This window comes from Dermacentor silvarum, chromosome 1 (assembly GCF_013339745.2).
Source record: "Dermacentor silvarum isolate Dsil-2018 chromosome 1, BIME_Dsil_1.4, whole genome shotgun sequence".
NCBI classification, from domain to species: Eukaryota; Metazoa; Arthropoda; class Arachnida; order Ixodida; family Ixodidae; genus Dermacentor; species Dermacentor silvarum.
In genome coordinates this window covers 298,238,955-298,257,952 of record NC_051154.1, presented here as the reverse complement: position 1 = coordinate 298,257,952, position 18,998 = coordinate 298,238,955, and the positions used below count along the sequence as shown (strand labels likewise).

The following is an 18,998-nucleotide window of genomic DNA, read 5'->3' as shown; positions in this document are numbered from 1 at the left end:
ATCTAACGGAAAGGCATTCACGCGGGATGGCACACGACAAAGGTGCATCTCCTCTTGGCTGAAGGTTCTCTGCGAAAGGGGAAATACCCTAACTTCTTTGGGGCCTAAAGAGGGTAGCCTCGTGCGCAGCTCTTGAACAACACAAAACTTGACGAAACACAATCATGTCTTATTAATAATTTTAGTGCTCGCAAAAATGATTTCATAGTTAGCAGTGGCACAATTCGACCAGATACACTAACTTTTTTAACGTTGTGTCAGTTTCAGTTTAGACAAGCAGCGCCATGTGCTTTCCTGCGTTGCCTACTGCAAACATATAAAGGAGACCGTGCCGTACCGTGTGTGAGCGGCGAAACTCCTATCGATAAGAGGTCCTTCCGCGTAAAAAAAAGAAAGAGATTTACTTCAAACGACCTTGGTGTGCCCGTGTGTGAGGGGACATTAAACGCACCTTCGTGTAATCGAACATAAGTTTTGCATCAGCTAGCAAAGATGCCCTTGTTGTTTTTACGTGACGATGCTCTTCAGGCGTATATATCCGCGCCTTAAATAACAATTAACGGTAACTGTTTCATCAAGTGATGTCCAATCGAGGCACAATAAATGCTGCGGGGGATGTGTCTGTTATTTTTGCACGCGACAGTACATAATGCCTGCTTAGTTGTGCAAACACTGTTCATTTTCATAATAAAGGAGAAAAAAATAAAGGAAAATAAAATAAATTGGGGTTGAGATTCTTTGCTTGGCATACAACTCAGCACTCGAGCTATCTTGCGTTTCCTCGCAGCTGCACGCTTCTCGTCGTGCCGCGTGTACTTTGTTTCCAAGGTTTCGGTACAGTTTTCTCGCTAATTTTCATTGCCTGTTACTGACTCACTATGTTTACACTATTTACAGCGTTGCGGAAATGTGTGCTTCAAGGGAGGCTAATACACATTTATTTATTTATTTATTTATTTATTTATTTATTTATTTATTTATTTATTTATTTATTTATTTATTTATTTATTTATTTTAACAAACTGTTTGCGACCGTTGCTCTAAGGCTATTGATGATATTCTAATAGTGCGCTTTTTTGCCTTACTCGTATGCGGTGGAGCCTACCTGCAACACGCACCGTTGATTGCCTTACTGTCCCGCTTGCCGAACGTGACAGTCGCACACACACCACGAACGCATTGTGCGCGCGTTTTTTTCTCTCTGGACTCCTAATTATCGATAATTTCGCGACCGACAGTTTCCAAACAAATTCAAGAACGGGCAGACAGGCCCGGAGGATTCAGCTTGACACGTCAGTCTGGGCAAGCACCATAACACTTAGGCCAAGCCACGTGCGTTCACAAACTGTTTTCTCGTGGTCCTTTTTGTTTTTATATGTGCAGCATCAGTTGCCATACCGGGACGCAGAGGCCACAAGACACGAGTTGCCTGCCATGTCCTCTATGGAGAACCCTTTATCTGAGGAATCACGCTCACACAAAGGGCATATTCCTTTCTTTGAAGCTCATGGGAACAGGCCATTGAATCTGTTTGTGGTCGAGCGGAACGGCCCTTCCGGCGCTTCCCACAAATACCACCACGTCTAAAAGTCGTGTTCTCTGGTGTTTCGACCTCGGTGCGGAGACACGGGCCGCTGTACTATACATAGAGCGTAACGCGTTCTTTCGCTGCGCCGCTCACAAAGTGCAGTACACGTGGTCACTCGCGCCTTCTCTCTTTTTTTTTTCGCCCACTTTCTTCTTCTTTTGTTTTATTGTTTTCTCATCCTTTGTGTGTCCCCATAAGCACTTTCGCGTGTCAGCCGCTCACGACATTCGGCTGAACTGTGTGATACCGGCTAAAAATAAGAGCAGGACCTTTTCGCAGCTTGTTTACGGGACGCGCAGCTCATAATAATCAACCGCTAGTCCTTGTCATATTTTTATTTTGCTTCCACACTTCTGTCTCTCTCTCTTTCTATATTTTTCTCTTGCACTCGGTTCTTCCATTCTATCGTCGGTGATGACGCGGCAGCTGCAAGAATCTAGAAACTACCACGGTCCCGCCAGCGATAACCTGCCAACAGCGGCACACATACACACTCCCAGCTGCGATTGTTTTTGGCTTGGTTTGCACCTACTTCTTTGTTCATCTCTTTTATGTCGCCACAGCTCCGGCTGTCGGAGGTCGAATGGACGGTGGCACGCATTGTTTTTGAAAGGCATAGCGGTGGCAAAGAAGTAAAGGGTGAAGAAGTCAAACAAACAGCGACAGCCGATAAGTAGTTCTCGGCCAAAGGGCTGGGCTATTTTGGACTATACCCTGGTCTTTAAGTAGATCGTCGATATAAAGGCCCTCTCCCCGTTCTACGCGAATCCTATCGCGCGTCCCGGCTGCCTCTCGTTCTTCCCCTGCCTGCTGTCGTGTGATACAGACGGCCCCTGCCGAACGCTGCGATGTACAGACAAAGCCCCGTGCAGAGAGCGGCGCTGTTTGCCGGCTTCGAAGCAGCAAGCCGCAGGCACCCGGGTTCGAGCCGTACGCGGGCACGAGAGGCGGGTCGTGAAATGCAATCCGGCACGCCAACTCTCGGTTTCTGGCACGCACGCTTCGCCGAACAATGTGCTGCGCCGTTCGTGTTTTCTCTCACTGCTCTGCGCCGCATCAGGTGTGTTACCGCCGCCGAAAACAGTACGCAAAGTTCTGCCTACCTTTCTTTCTTTCTTTCTTTCTTTCTTTCTTTCTTTCTTTCTTTCTTTCTTTCTTTCTTTCTTTCTTTCTTTCTTTTGGTTCTCGTGTTTCTGTCTATAGCACGGCTTAGATGTTCTTTTGGTTATTTATTTATTAGTTTGGTTCGTCTGTTCGAGCTGAGTTAATTTTTTCTGTAAGCAACTGAGCGTTCCGCTTTTGACGAGCTTCTCGGTGCCACCGTGCGCCTCTTTACACGTGCAACCACGTACAAATTTTGCTTACATTTTTTTAAGTTTCTATCTGTACATCTGTGGCACAATTTGCCCCATTCGACGAATCCTTTTGGTGTTACTCAGGTATAGTATAGGCTGCGAACAATATCACTCAGCAAGTACGTTCCGTAAAAAGACATGGCTTTGATTGATTGATGATGATTGATTGTTTGATTGATTAATACTAAAACATGTTGTAGTTGAATGCTGGCAACTCGGATTATACCTCCACCACATCTATCGCCACTCGCCATGATGCCACAATACCCGGGGACTCTCTTGCACCCGAATCATGACAGCCGTATCTTTTTTCTTAATATTCGTCGTCAACGATACATCTCCCGAGACCTGGGGTTGTATTCACAAAGCTTTTCTTTCTTAAGTGCTCTTTGCTATTGGCTGCCCACCTTCGCTAAGAATCTGAGCAGCATCAGGAGCTGCTAGAATTTCCTATTACGCACAATTATAATGTAACCAATTTTTAGTACGGGGCATGATGCATAACAATGAGGCTTTCTTTTCTAACTATTAAAAAAGGCCTTTAACAAGAACTCCATATAACAACTAAAGTGTTAGAAACCAGTCCTTTCTCACGTGAACTCCCCTTTTCATCGTACTCCGGTTGACTTTCTCGATCACATGAATGCATTTAACAAAGCATGGCCACGACATTATACCCAAGGTCGGCTTCGTGGTGTCAATGAGAACACGAAGAAGCCGTTTGTTCTTTGCATGGACTCGGACGAGCACCAAACATCAGGATACTCACATTCGGCTTCTGCCTCCTTCTTCTCGGGCTTTCGCATGGCCCTCTTGACTAAGTCCACTGCAGTCGAGGCTATGGCTATGGCCGTCAAGATGCAAACCAAGGTCCTGCGAAAGTCGTACCGGTCGCATCATCACCACCTTGACTGAGTACGCAGCAGAATAGCACCGCTCCAAAAGCTCGCCAATTTACGCTGCCCAAAACCAAATTCTGCACTGCCCGACACCCGAAAACTGCCCCATCTCAACAGTTTACCTGATCCACTGCCGCTGTCAACTGAAGGTCCTTTCTCTCTATATCGTTTATGTTGCTCCAATCGACCACTGGCTGTCTATTCTACGAATTAAACATGCTGTACCAACAAACTTCACCTTAATTACAACTGCAAAAATCTAAGCCAATGCATGGCTTTACCATAGGGGCCCCAAATGCTTTTAAGAACGCTGCGCCCACTGCACACATGCATGAGGCAATGGCACGTTTTGGTATTTGCGTCGGGCACGCCAGCTCTGCGATATAGCGGGCCGCCCCATACGTGCCCCAAAAGTTTTGCCTCAACTAGTATCTGTCGCGGCTCTATGGCTCCCACCTTATACTTCTACCATATTTCCATCTGCAACGTACACGGTAGCTGCTGGCATTTGACTCCCAGGGATGAAGGCGTTTCAGATAAGTCTCGTGAAAGCATGGTCAGTCTTTTGACCATTAGGAAGAGGCTGGACGTTAAGCGGAGTTCACTCGGTGCGCTCAGCACTGACATAGGTGATCATTCGTTAGTTGAACATAGCTTCGACTTGTATAAGCGCGGTGTGAAATTCTTTGAAGGCAAATGAATTCCTTCCGACAACATTATTTAGCCTACTCTTCACGGATCGAATCAACCGCTCCCAAATGTTTCCAGTGTGTGAGAAGAAATTAACGTGGCACCGAGATCACATTCGGTGAAAATTGGGCCATGTTAGGGTTAGCCTGTGCCAATTCAAATTACTTTATTATCATTGTCGTTAAGCGAGTAAGTCAGCGAATGGCTTAATCAACCGCATTGGAGTTTTTAAAGGGCTCCTGAACCACCCTTTGGGCTTGGTCTCTCTCTCTCTTTCTCTCTCTATATCCATCGTTCTCTCTCTCTTTGTCTCTCTTCCTTTCTCTATCTCTTTCTTCCTTTCTCTTTCTCTCTCTCTTTGTTTCTCTTACCTTCGTGGTGATATTCTTTCTTTCTCTCTCTCTCTCTCTATCTATCTTTCTTCCTCTCTCGCTTTTTCTCTCTTCCTTTCTCTCTCTTTCTTCGTTTCTCTGACTTTCGTGGTGATTTTCTTTCTTACTCTCTCTTTTTCTTTCTCTCTTTCTTTCTCCCTTCCTTTCTTTCTGTGACCGTGGTGATTTGCTATCTTTCTTTCTTTCTCTCTTTCTCTCTTTGTTCCTATCTTTCTCTCTTTCTGTTTTGTCCATGGTATGTGGCAGAGCTTGGACCCTTTTTGCACTATCGCCAGGATCGGCCCACTTTTCAGCGTGACACCGCCGCCGCCACCACCACCACCCCCACCGAAACTTGGGAGCCTATAACGCTTCGCTTAAAAACATAGTCCGCCTATAGCAGACGCTGCTGTGAACATCTCAGCCAAGTTTTTCAACCGCACATGGCGTTAACATTAACATTAACATTCCTGGTTTATTAAAGAGCCTTACAAATATTTGCTACCACACTCTCCATTTCTCTCCATTTCATGAGTTATGCAAGTTTCCCGTGTTGCGCTCTGTAAAATAAACGAGTCCCGTGGTTTATATTTGGAGTAATAAGGGCAGGTTATAGGTAATATGCAGACAATGTTTAAAATTTGTTTTAAGCTTCCGACCTCTGCGACCCTTGCAGTAAAATACTTGTGTAAGGACTCCAGAACATTATTAGAAATCGCTCAATAGTTAGCTCGCCGCTGTGGAACAACTATAAAAGCTGCCGCGATCAAACTTCGTGAAAATGCACGGAACATTGGGCTAATGTGCATGCACAGATAAAAATGCGTGGATGAAGTGCGGCGTTTGCATTGAATTCCTTAAATAAGTGCGTGAAAGCGTTATATGCGCGCAATATTTTAAACGGTCTTATTTCTTAATGCTTGTTGTTTAATTACAGGGGACTGAATTTCTGAATGCAATGGCTCAAAAGAAACTGCTTCACTAGAAATTGGGCTGCAATTCTGCAAGTTGACTCTATTTTTCTCGAAGTTCTCCCTACCTCATTGTGACTTGTGCACATTCATGTCACTAAAAATAATTATAGGTAATTCTTAGAGGCCTTAACCAGCAGTCATTCGCTCCGGCGGAGAGTTGGTTGCGGGTTTTGATAACTCCAGGCTTTGTTAGCTACAGGTTAAATATTGTTACGCGAAAAAGGGATTTAACGCTGAAGGCTATTTACAATATATATTAACGGAAAATACTGCAGCGCTGGCCAGTTAAGCCGACAGCTTGATACCCAGGAGCCGTTCGTCGTCTTCGTCGAAGCGGCCGCGAGCATCGTCCAAGGGAAACACGCAATATGCATGTAGCAATATCTGCAATTAACCGCAGACATAAACGAGGTAGTTTGGCAAATCAGTTTTTTTTAACCATTGCATACAACAGCGTTTTGAAATCGATGTACAGACCAGAAGGCTGCCTTTTCCAGGTGTTAACGAGGTATACGGCATGGCGTGCGCACCAGCGTACGCGTGATAATTACGCAGGGCCCACTTTTTTCTATCGTCAAAAAGTGACCATAGATGCCCCGCTTACAAAGACAGAAACGCGAATGGAGTTGTGCAAACTGTCCTTGACAGTTCCGAGCGTGTTACCAAGGGCGTCAAATTCTAAACGAAGACACACTCATGTGACAGGTTTTAGCGTCCTTGAAAAAAATAGAGCGAGAGACAGAGAAGGAGAAAAAAAAGAGACTCGAAAGTGCATGCATGGGAGCTAAGTAAAAAGACGGGCAAAGGACGGCCCAGTAACAAAAGAGCAAGTGAAATGAGTTTGCTTATCACCTTGTTAGAATAGGGAATTGCCAGTTTGAAGGATGACATTCCGAGCTCACTCAATAGTACTCTGGGCTGGCGAAATCCTCCACTTCAATTCTCCAGCTATAAGAAGACACGCGTACACCTCCGCGGGCGCATCCCTTACGTAACAGCTACAGCGTAAGTGAAATTACCTTGGCATTCGACGAAGTGCTCGTTGTCGCGGCATTTTGGCCGGCAAGTGTGCGTTCACAGTTGTCCGTCAGCCTGGCAGTCTTAAGTGTGTGTACAGTGTCGTTCTTTTTAAATTTTCTTTGATGTCAAATTGAGATGAAGAATGCATAGAAAGGCTGCCTCTGGTAATCTTCTTGGGGTTTCGAGGGTGATTGCGTAAAAAAAAAGTACAGCTCGGCTAGGACTAGATCTTAAGCGCAAATGCCGCTCTTTTTTGAGACGCACGTAGACATGGCGTGTATACATGCAATGCCGGGCATAGTAGTCACATCTCACTCTCATCCTACCAGAACCACATTCCACTGCAAATGGTTAACGGGCTTCAAAGGACCATCAGAAGATTTTCTCGTCAATTCCTGGCCTGTCGCCAGTGTGCGAGCGCGAAACACGCTCAGCTGCGCTTTGCTCAGTCGCCGTTGCTGGTGCGAAACTGCGACGCCTGGACACGGCTAAGGGCGTTTTGACTGAATATGAATTAGTATTCTATGAATTAGTAGTAGAAGGCTTTTCTTTCTTGTCCAAAATTATCTGATTGGAGAGAGCAAATAATTCTTTTCCTGCCGGTCAAAGATGACATTTCTGCGAGGTAGAAAGCGTCCACCATAGTGGGCAGCATGCGTGCGAAGTTTGGTGCTTGGTAAATTCAGTGTTTTTCTTTTTTTTTCATCGATGCAATGAAGCCACTTCTCCCATGTCACTGCAAGTAAGTTAGTTAGTGCAAGTGAGTAAGTTAAGAGAAAGGATGGAACGATGAGCTTATCACGCTGCTTTGTTGAAGCGGAAAGCAACTCCGCAATGTCGTGAATGCAAAGCATACACTGCACTTCCTACAACCATGCGCTGTTTTGCAGGCGCGTTAGTACGTATTCCACGGTTTGGTACTACACGTGTTTTCTGCGTATGAGAATGGAATGTTTTCTTCTAATACACGATTGTTACTATTAAATTTAGCTTCAGATATCTGCATCGTTTCATTGAGGAGATCGAGCTTCATTGAAAGGAACCGTGACAGACGGAGCTAGGGGGCTCGCAATATGACCCGTGTTTAATGCCATGCAGAGCTTGAATCTTGGCACTCTCACGCTGGACTTTATTTAAAGACGACAATGCGGTCATGATGAACTCGTTTTGCCCGTAGAAGCTGATAAGGATGTGACGGGGGCCACGATTTGTCGCTCATCTCAAGTCATTATTGATTTTAAATCAGCCGTTTTTGAATTATTGCTATTTTATTGTACTTGCATTAGCTACCAAAATCTGACTAAAGGAAGGAAACTTGATTGCATCCGAAAGTGGGGACGAGGGGGGTGACAGTTTGCACAGAATGAAATATTAACACATCAAGCGTTGTCGTACAGGTATTCCACGGTGACAACTAGAGTGGACAAGATACAAATGCGCAGTAGAAAAGAGCTCCTCGTGGTAAGATTTAAATGTGTTGTTGGTTGACGTTTCTATGCGTGCAAGTGATTTCAGATGACATACAGTTCTCTCACACAAGATAGCGCAAACATTTTGGTGACCAGCGCTGCATAGCTACCGATAAGAGGCGGTGGCTACTTTCCGTTGTAATTGAGGCCAACTAATTCGTGTGGTGACGACATTATCATAAAAGCAGGATAGAAACCCTTCTGACCACCACTGTTTTCCACAAGTCACATTAGCTTCTTGGATAAACATTCGAGAAAATCATGGCAGAAGTTTGTTCACTATTACTGACAACTTGGAACAAAGGGTTAAGCATGAAGCGATTATGGACCACGTAAACCAGGTTTCAACTAAGCTCTCACACAAACCAGCCTGATCTGTTAAGTATGTCCCATCTCGCCGAACCTCGCTTATTTCAATTATTTTGCAGTCTCTTTATTTTTTATTGAAATGAAAATAAAGGAAAGAGATTTAGTCACCCTATATTGGTGACGGATGCTCCTTTTCTTCTGAAGTATATGAAACGCAGAGTGAAATTTAGCGTCCGATCCAGCGTACGAACTGCACCATGAACAACAGGATCCAAGAAGTTTTCAACAAGTTTCTATCAGCTTCCAACAGTCGGAGCAGTCATCTTTCAGATGCGTCGTACGTAGTTTTAGACGCCGCGTTGTTCCTTGTGTACCATGCGTTTTACACACATCCTTCGTCACTGGTCGTCACGCACTGCAACCTATAAAAAGCTGAATATTCTAGGCCTGTGGTTGGAACCGGCAAGCACAGTCCGGAACCCTTGAACTAAAACAAAGGCCGGTATTGTGTAAAAGTTCTTTTTGCTCAATTCTATTCCTTTATTATCTTGCACCTTTCATGACCCGCCGATCAGGACGATAACGTAAAGGCGGAGCACCGTTCCGACCACTGACGACGCACGAAACGGAATAGCATTGAAGTAAAATCTTTACATTGTTAAGCTCCAATGCCCTGCAAATTAGGTTCGTCAACATCAGCGTGTGTTGTAATTATGCACTGATTCGGGCGGAAAGCGCTCAACGTCAGAACAAGTTGTACTGGAAAATCGATCGTGTTCTACGCGCCTGAAACGCACAAGGATCGTGACATGGGCTATGGGGGATGATGCAGTGAGAAAATGTTAACAACCTGAGTTATTTGACGTGTGCCGATAGCTCAGTACAAGGGTACTTTTTTTGCATGTCGTTTCTGTCGCAATGTGACCACCTTGACAGGAAATATAACCCGTGGCATAGTGCTCACCAGCGAACGTCATATTCGTCGAGCCACCGCAGCCGATTTACAGGACCACGTACTTTACCATCCCGATTTACACTCAAGTGTCCCGTTCGTCGGGAGCTCACAGTGTTTTCATGACATGTTAGCGCCGCGCCACGCTTTCCTCATTTGCTGTTGTTTTGGGCTCACGCAACTCGAGTCGATGAAGTTTCGCCTCATAGTCTCCGTCGAAATAAATCATTACCTAGCTGCCGTGAAGCGTGAAGCATAAATGCTGTATACCTTCGGTTTGACAGCAACGCGTGTCATCGTGTTGTATCTCGCCAGGAAACTCTGGCGAAGCAACTGAACGAGCAGTTGGACAAGTTGACGATTGCTCATGTTGAAAAATTCACGGCACGGTGTGTGCGATGGATCGAACTGGGAGCCTCGGACAAAGGCCGACTCGGATACAGATTGTTTATTGACGAACGATTATGCATTTATACTCCGGAGAAAAGTAATCTTAGAAAGCACGCGATTCGGCGCTTGTGTGTTCCTGCGATGAATTTTTCAGCACGGACTATCCGCTAGAGGAATATGGTATGTGAAAGCGGTCCTGGACTGCCCCGGTCCCGCGATACGTCGCAGCCTGAAACCGTGGAAGATTGCCTCGACAGCTGCAATAAGACCGCATCCGAGTAAACTCGCCGTCGAGTGTTCACCTGTGCCTGGCATTTTTACAAAAACATGACAAAAACGATCTTTTCGGGGGCTAAAATTACCGCCGTGAAGCATTTGTACGATTATTATCATCTTATATTCTTTCTGGCCCTTCGCTATTGGCACGCACGAAGCCGCGCCCACGCTATCGCCTCGACTGGCCCCTCGGCTATACGGATGATAAGAAATTAACGGAATCAGAGGGCAATAATCCTTACAAATACGACCCTTGAGTTCAATAGAAATTCCTATAAAATGCACGTTTTATTGTTACAAGCAGTAATCATTCTTGCTGCAATGAATTGTCGTTCTAGGTTCACCCTGGCGTTAAAGTACAGGGCCTCTATAGAATACTTAATTTCTTCAGAGAAAGAGAGGGGCTCTTAAATGAATGCTGGAAAATATTCGCCTGGCGACACACTCAGCATACTAATCCAGATGGGTATGATCAAAAATGAAATGATATGCACACTGCACGTCAGATTCACTACCTTCAGAAAACCCAAGAGAAAAGTCAACAAACTAAAGTATCTCACTAAGACCAATATGTGTCTGAGGTAGGTTAAAAGTACCTTCGTTGTCCGAGATGCACAGACAGCGTTAGTCCGTGGACTAACGACCTGTCTTAGTTCAAGGGATGACAGCCTTTGAAGAATGTTCAGTAAGCACTGTTCTTTCTAGCGCATATAGCTTGCAAGTGCAGATTAAGCGGGCTGTGTTTTCCCGTACGTTGCACGCAACTATGCACAGTGGTGACCTTAAACCATTCGATTTCGAATATGAAGTATTTAGCATTTCTGACATTTAGCCAAATGCGGTTCATTGCCTACGAATCACTTTAGTGACAACGTGCTTGTGACGAAGCTATTGCAACAGATATTAGGGAAGTGTACGACCCACCCTGGTTGCCCAGTGCCTGCGGTGTTTTGCACACGGCCGCGGGTTTCAGTTGCGCCACGGTGGCCGCGTTTCGACGTAGGTGAAATAGAAAAACGCTCGTGTGTCGTGCCTTGGGCAAGATGGGCTGAGGTCTACCAGCGTCGGTCCTGGAGGCCTTGCCCTCGAGCAACCAGCGCCATGCCGGCAGAATCCCCGAAAGCACAAACCTCGAGCAAAACAGACAGTGACCAGAGAAGTTTGCGGAACGCCCGTGACACTGGTCTAAAGAACGAACTGTTGAAAGAAAAAAATCGAAAACTAGGACGGCGAGCAGCTACAAAGTTCACGTAACACCTTGCGCACGAAATTTCGAGAGCTCATCACGAAGATTGGTGAAGCGCTTGCGTCATCACCGCTACAGCTATAGAAGCTTAAACTTTGGCACTCACTCTTATAATCAAGGAGAGATAATCTTTTGAAACTGGATAACAAAATATGTAAAGCGGTGGATATTGACCAGATAGAAAGCGAAGTAGAGGAATCCCAGAGCTTCGAGTACGAGATCTGCAACGCTAGAGTAAAACTTCATTGCGAATTAGCGAGTTAGAAAGGAATCCCTTTCTGAATAAGTACGAAGGTTCAGCATTCCCGAAAAATGCTTCTAACAGCCACTGCATGCATATTCAAGAGCCACGCAAGGCTAACTTAAAACTTGAAAGACAAAAAATAAAAGCAGTAGGAACGGTACTTCTACGAAAACTAAAACTGACCTGTGAATAGAAGTGACTTCAGTGTTTGTACAAGAGTACATGCCGGAGTTGAGTTCGAAGACAATGCAGTCCCTGGAGACCGATAAGCAAGAGTCCACGACAAGATCCATTTTCCAACCTGAGAAACCTAATTGTGATTTTGCAGAAGATAAGCACAGTGATCCTATGTCTTGGGAGCATGCTCGGGCTGAACTCGCTGCGAGAAGACTTGTAAGGCTTGTAAGCGAGAGCGTTAGGAAGCAGGGATTGAAAAAAAATGGGACTCAAACGACGAGCACCTTTCACCACCCAACAGAAGACGTACCAAGAATTATATTTCTGCAATACCTGGTCGAACAGGTTGCAGCGCCGTACTCTTGGCGTTAAGATTATCAGGGTGAGCCAAGAACACCATGAACCAAAGCAAGTCAGGAGCCTCCACTGAAATGCGAAAACATCGCAGAACAGAAGTAAGGAAGAAAATAACCCGAACGATACAGAAGCTACAAGCCAAAAATAAAACAGAGAGGGTGTCGAAACTTCCAGCTCCGCGACATTGGAGCAAGCGTTGAGAACATTGAGACGCAGATAGACAGCAGTGCTCCAGGGCACGGTGTCCATGCCGCATGGAGGATCGTCATTCGAAAGTTCCGAGCGTTCTCACCGACATCCGTACAGTGTCGACATGGAAACTTGGACTGGAAAGAAAACTTCACTGGTTCTCGTCGGAATGGTGCATGTGACACTGATTGACAGGTGGCTTGAGGTGGGCAGTGCTCCGCGCGTAATACATCACGAGCCGACATGCCTGTGGCTTGTGAACGAGAGATCACCCGCGCTCACCTACAGTCTTGCACGAGAACATTGCCGATGAGGGGCTTTCCCCCATGGCCTTTTCGGACGTCAATTGACACTGTATAGCTCAGTATTGTGAGCCTGAACAAGGACCTGTTAAAGAGGCCTTTACTACGACTTGCGAGAGCATCGCCAACGCCGTGTTCGACAGGATACTGGTCTGCTCACTTGGGGCGTGAGTTCAAGGAGCGTACCAACATGAGCGCGTTCAGTAACCGGCGAGCACACATTTGAGCCCTCACAGCGAAAGAGACAGATGAACGTCAACCGTCGCGATCCCTCGCTCCGCAAAGAAACGTTCGATGAATGACCGCGACGTGGCTGACGACGATCTTCGACATAAGTCTACTCACCGCTGCATGAGTTCAGCGCTTTCGCCTTGGCGCGGGCGGGAATATGATGATGATGACGATGATGATGATGGCAGATGATTTCTTGTTTAATAGCACAAACCCACTGCGGAGGATCATGCCACGAGCCGGGTAGTTGTAGGATACAAAATATTTAAAAAATTTATTGAAGATGGGAAAGAAGGCGAAAATAAATGAAATAAAATAGTGTGTAATAAGGCAGTCAGCCTTTGCATAAACGGGTAGAGTAAAAAGAATTTAATGATAAGAATACCTAAAGGTAAAGTAAATGGCCGAGGTAAAGAAAAAGTTAAATTTGGAATTGAAATATTCTGATTTTGTGTTTTTGCTATTTGAATTTTCTAATTTTTTGAAGAAGAAATAAATCGATCGTGGGAAATAGGAAGTGTTAATAGGATAATCCTTTTGTGTCGCAGAAGTAATTATAAATGGTCGGGAAACGTTCCTATCTCCGTATTCTAATACCGATGATCCAAATGAGAGTAGAACAGTACTGCATAAAGACAGCCTTAGACTACGAAGCAGAATTTCTAAACATCATTTTCGTTGAGTTGAAAGCCTCCGGCACGATATAAAAAGTGATCGATGGATTCCGGCGCATTGTAGAGGTAGAATAAAGGGAATACCGCCAGAGCACATCACTGTAACACTTCGAATCGTCTGGCGAGACAGTACTGTCGGTTCCACGAATAATTTATATTTCAATTCATTAGGATGAATATGCTGAAAATACAAGACGACCGCGGACGCGTCCCATGCACGTAGCATCATCACGGACCCTATAGGGTTCCATTAAAGGAACAGGGTGTGGGCAGCCATGGCGGCCGTCTTGGCTATTTACTATGAGCACGCACGACTGATATCAGAAGCCTTCCACATTCAGAAAAGTGGTGATGCATGCGTAAGCTACCCATCCAGTTCACTCCTTCGTCGAAATCACTCCTATCGCCGGGATTTCGACCCATTACTTCCACGCATGCTTCTCTTCTGTATTTTCGTTTTTTCTCTTGTTGAGTGGACACACTACCTAGGCTGCTTGAAAAAATAAACACTTGGCTGTTTGTCAAAGCCGTTGTCTGTCCCCTTTCTTACGTCCTGTCGATCGTGCTGTGTTTTTTTTTTTTTTTTTTGCTCATGACATGACATCGATAGATAGCGGATGGCGAGTGCAACAAGAGCCGTGATTTTCTGAGCGCGTAAAGGTCGACAGCCTATTCTCTTCATACATACATACATACATACATACATACATACATACATACATACATACATACATACATACATACATACATACATACATACTACATACATACATACATACATACATACATACATACATACATACATACATACATATATACTTACACCATCATCATCAGCCTATATTTATTTCCACTGCAGGACAAAGGCCTCTCCCTGCGATCTCCAATTACCCCTGTCTTGGGCTAGCTGATTCCAACATGCGCCTGCGAATTTCCTAACTTCATCACTCCACCTAGTTTTCTACCGTCCTCGCCTGCGCTTCCCTTCTCTTGGTATCCATTCTGTAACTCTAATGGTCCAGCGGTTATCCACCCTACGCATTACATGGCCTGCCCAGCTCCACTTTTTCCGCTTAATGTCAACTAGAATATCGGCTATCCCTGTTAGTTCTCTGATCCACACCACTCTCTCCCTGTCTCTTAACGTTAGGCCTAACATTTTTCGTTCCATCGCTCTTACATACATACATACATACATACATACATACATTAACGTAACATACCATACCATACCCATACCACCACACTTTATTATATCTTACCATATCGTACCATACCATACCTTACTGTGCCTTACCATACCTTACCATGCCATAATTTACCTTACCACACCACACATTACCACACCATACCTTACCATATGTTACCATACCATCCCTTCCTACACCAGACCATACCATATCACGTGTAGGAAATTCGAGACACACTGATAATTTTGTCACGAAGTCTTCTCCTAGTCACGTTTGTCGGGGGAGCCGTGGTGCATGAGACTTACACGATGGCTGTCTGGTCCGCGTTCAGCTTCGCATTGTCCTCCTTGACTTCGCAGTTGGAAACCTTGACTTCAAACTCTGCGGACTTGACGACTAGAATAGAAAAAAGAACGGTAAGGAGCGTGCCGACGCACCAGCTGAAATACAAGATTGCGTGGAGAAAATCGCTGAAGTGCTTACAAAGCACGCTGTGGAAGAACAGTTTCAATTTACTAATTGGAGAATACTCGAAAGTGAATTGCGATGCTTTTCATTGGAACTTTGAACACTTAGCTGCAAAATTGTGCCACGTTTGCTCATATACAGCGTTGAGTTTTCATCTTTGACTAATAGAAAAGAAGAAATAATGGCGGCGGATGCGTCTTATCCCCCCCCCCCTTTTTTTTCTTTCATGGCTCCAAGAAGACGGTTACGTTTAATTGCTCCTAAAGACTGCACAAAACCATGTTGTAATCTCAGACGCCTTGCCTACGTCTCACAGAGCTGATAACTGGACTTCCTTCAATCAAAAAAATTACGACGGGACGAACGCCCTGGTAAAGTGAGTTGCTACACGCAAAACATATAGGGTACTTCAGGAGTAAATGCGTCCCCAATTAGTAGTAAGATGTCAGCAGCTGACCAGTGCGTATTATCAGCGATGGCATTTTTTCATTTATGTTTTATTGGCTCGAGTATGCCCTACGGCATAAACTATAAATATAAAGATGTAGGTCTGTTTCCTGGACTAAAAGTGCATGCCAGTGGTGGCTTGCACTTTCTAGTTTAGCTTCGAGTTGAACGAGACGGTGCTCGACACCATCGTCAGAACAGGGAAGATGCTGCGCGTAAAATGCCTACAAAAGAAAAAGAAAATGTGCATTCAAAGGCGAGATCTCGCCACGTTGCGCACCATTATTTCTAGAGTGACTAAACTGTTGTATCCGCAGCTGATTCACTTTAACTTTTGTATTTGGTATGGATGTACGCAACGGCATTAGCTGACTGCCCCGAGCAAGAGGGAACCCAAATTTTGAAGTGCGAGAAAATCTTCTCAGAACACAATATGGAATCAATGATGACACTATAAGCACTGTACTGGGAAATGGTATTGAACAGCTTCTCTGCACCTTGCGCCCACTTGGGTATACCGGGGTGGTCAAAATAAAACCTAATGACTACTGAATCCAATTTGTTCGCTCGTGGCATAAACTACTTCGGTTAATGAGGCTAAATAACGACACTGAGCCTCGTAAGATTGTGCAGACTGCAACGATCCCTTCGAACGGCTCGCTCCGCACACGTTGATCCGACAAAGGCCGCTGATGTCACCGGGCTGCCAAAGAAACGGCTGCGACTCATCTACACTACTGGCTCGCCGAAGACGCTCATTTCCGTACTCCGCACTCCCTCTGGGATGTGCGGAACGTCAAAACTGCGCAGCACGACAAAAATGCGCGGGGCGGGCGACGGTTGCTATTGCACAATGCTACGTATATGTACACCAGCGTGATAGCGCACCCCCGTTGGGAGCCTCGCCTTGAGCCGCTACTTGCAACGCAGGAACTATACGTCACGAGTACGCGTTTTGCATAAGTTCAAACGGTTCGCAGAGACAAGAGAAAGACGGGAAGGTACTGCGCCGAGTGCTGCGTCTGATTTTTAGCAAAGAGGGCGCACGCACCGACTGATGAAGGACGATACCTGCCGGCCGAGCCTACCAGCGGGAACACGGCCCCGGGATACCGGTCGTCGCTTTTGTGAGGAAGCTGCAGAGCAGCGGGAACAGCAGTAGCTGGCAATGTGTAGGTATAATTGCACCCCAGCAAAGAGACTCACGTCATTGTTTTCTCGTAATACTAGAGCCACAAAACATCGCTGTTGTATAACAGCGACGCGTACAAGGTGACAGCGCCCTTGAGTCTACAGTGATGCGGTCATAAACACTCACGGCTGGCGGCGATTGTTTCGACGTCCTCCCGTCGGCAGGTGGAAGGCACGCACACTCCGTAGCGGTACACGAGGAAGTAGAAGAAGTGCATCTTCTCGGCTATCTCTCCCGTCACCTGCGAGTTAGCGTGAGTCGTTAGTATAACACACCACAGCAGGATCTTGATAAACGAAAATAAACACCCTCAGAAATGATTATTTCGTATTGCAGCATTGCCAGATTGTTTTTTACTTTTTTTTTCGCTTCCGGGTAAACACGGAATCAAAGAGATGACTAAGTACGTATGCAATGAAAGAATCCCATTACTGCCGCTGTGCGCCTCGTTGCTTGCATTGTTATTTTTCAGCTCGGGCTGAGTTCCGGCCTTCCGCTTGAGCGAAATTTCAAGCCTGAATAGTTCAAGCTTAGGCTAGGATAGTTAGTCGTCAGTAACCATTAACAAAGTGGCTGCTTAACCAAAAACGGCATTCGGAATGAGGTACGTCCATTTAAAGAGCACATTCGCAAACATTCCTCCGGAGGATAAAAAGCTAAAAGAAGCGGCGCCCAAGAGCACTAAAGTAAAGACTAAATTATCACTCCCCTCCCGCCCATCCCCCCCCCCCCCCCCCCCCTCCGTACACACATGCTCCATGAGGAGGGAGAATGGGAGAGTGACAGACAGATAGAGAAAGAGAGATGACGCAAAAGTTAACAACGATGACGTGCAGTAGACAAAACGCTGAGTGTCTCTAGTCGGACACTCAAGTTAGTTGCTTTCAGATACCGAAGAAGCGCGCATGTGGCTTTCTGGGCCAGACTTCTCGATCGTCGATCGCCCAGTCTTCCTGTTATACTTTCTGCGCAAAGTTGCGCTGTATATTTCCATCATCATCAGTCTGCTCAAAGCGTCTCGGGTGGTTCATCGCAGCGGGAACAGTGGTATGAGAATTACTAATATTGTCAAATCTGTACGTGACGCCCGCATGGGAGAGTCAATCATTTCAATCCCATATCGACATGAATTAGTGAATGCTACTTCGATCCTCAGCCGACACAGCAGTACTGTGCGCAAAGTCTTTAGAGATTTCATGGATGATGGTGACTGCCATCGTAATGACGATAGATACTTTTTAATCGATGTTTGAAGTTCATCGGATGAATACGGTGTTCCGTGCATTAAACGCAAGATGGCGAAGCTTTCGTGCAGTTCGCGCTTTTAACATAGCTGCAGGAAGTGTCACAGCACCTTCTTCGCGGTGCCTATCAAAAGTGCCACCTTCAAAAAATTAGATTATGGGGTTTTACGTGCCCAAACCACCATGTGATTGTGATACATGCCGTAGTGAGGGACTCCGTATTAATTTGGACTACCTAGGGTTCTTTAACGTGCACCTAAATAAAATTACACAGGTGTTTTCTGCATTTCGCCCCGATCGAAATGCGGCTGCCGTGGCCGGGATTTGATGCCACGACCTCGTGCTTAGCAGCCCAATACCATAACCACTAAGCAACTATGGCGGGTTAAAAGTGGCGCCGTGATATGTGTTGGAAACTTGATCTAAGTTGCGGCAAAACTGCATCGCGTACGTGTTTAATACCTTGGCTGTGAAGTAATATACGCCATGGCATCTCAATGTTTACATCAGGGCGCGGCTGTAAAAATATGCTCTGTGGTCGCCGTCAACTCCAGTACGTGTATAGTCACGTTTCCGTGCGACACAGCTCCCGCCCCGTAATGTAAACAGAAAGCGACGTAACGGCCCTCTTTATCCTCTACATGTCCGCTTCCCTTGGGCAGTCGGCTCAGGGATGTGTAACCCTGAGCATCTAAATAAACCGTTCTCTCCCGGCCTTTTATCCTGCGTTCCCTATTGACAACC

The 18,998-nt window shown here is 45.7% G+C and overlaps 1 protein-coding gene across 1 annotated transcript in view; it reads right to left on the bottom strand.

The window, feature by feature from the left end:
* Positions 1–17,247, bottom strand: part of LOC119437245 (nose resistant to fluoxetine protein 6-like) — a 76,706-nt gene extending 59,459 nt beyond the window's left edge. Inside the window, exons 1-3 of the mRNA XM_037704286.2 lie at positions 17,137–17,247; positions 15,209–15,299; positions 3,713–3,816 (exon numbers count right to left, since the gene is read on the bottom strand). Coding sequence (XP_037560214.1) covers positions 3,713–3,816; positions 15,209–15,299; positions 17,137–17,227 — 286 coding nt within the window. The 5' untranslated portion in view covers positions 17,228–17,247. The remainder of the gene's footprint in view (positions 1–3,712; positions 3,817–15,208; positions 15,300–17,136) is intronic.
* Positions 17,248–18,998: the final 1,751 nt, after the last annotated feature.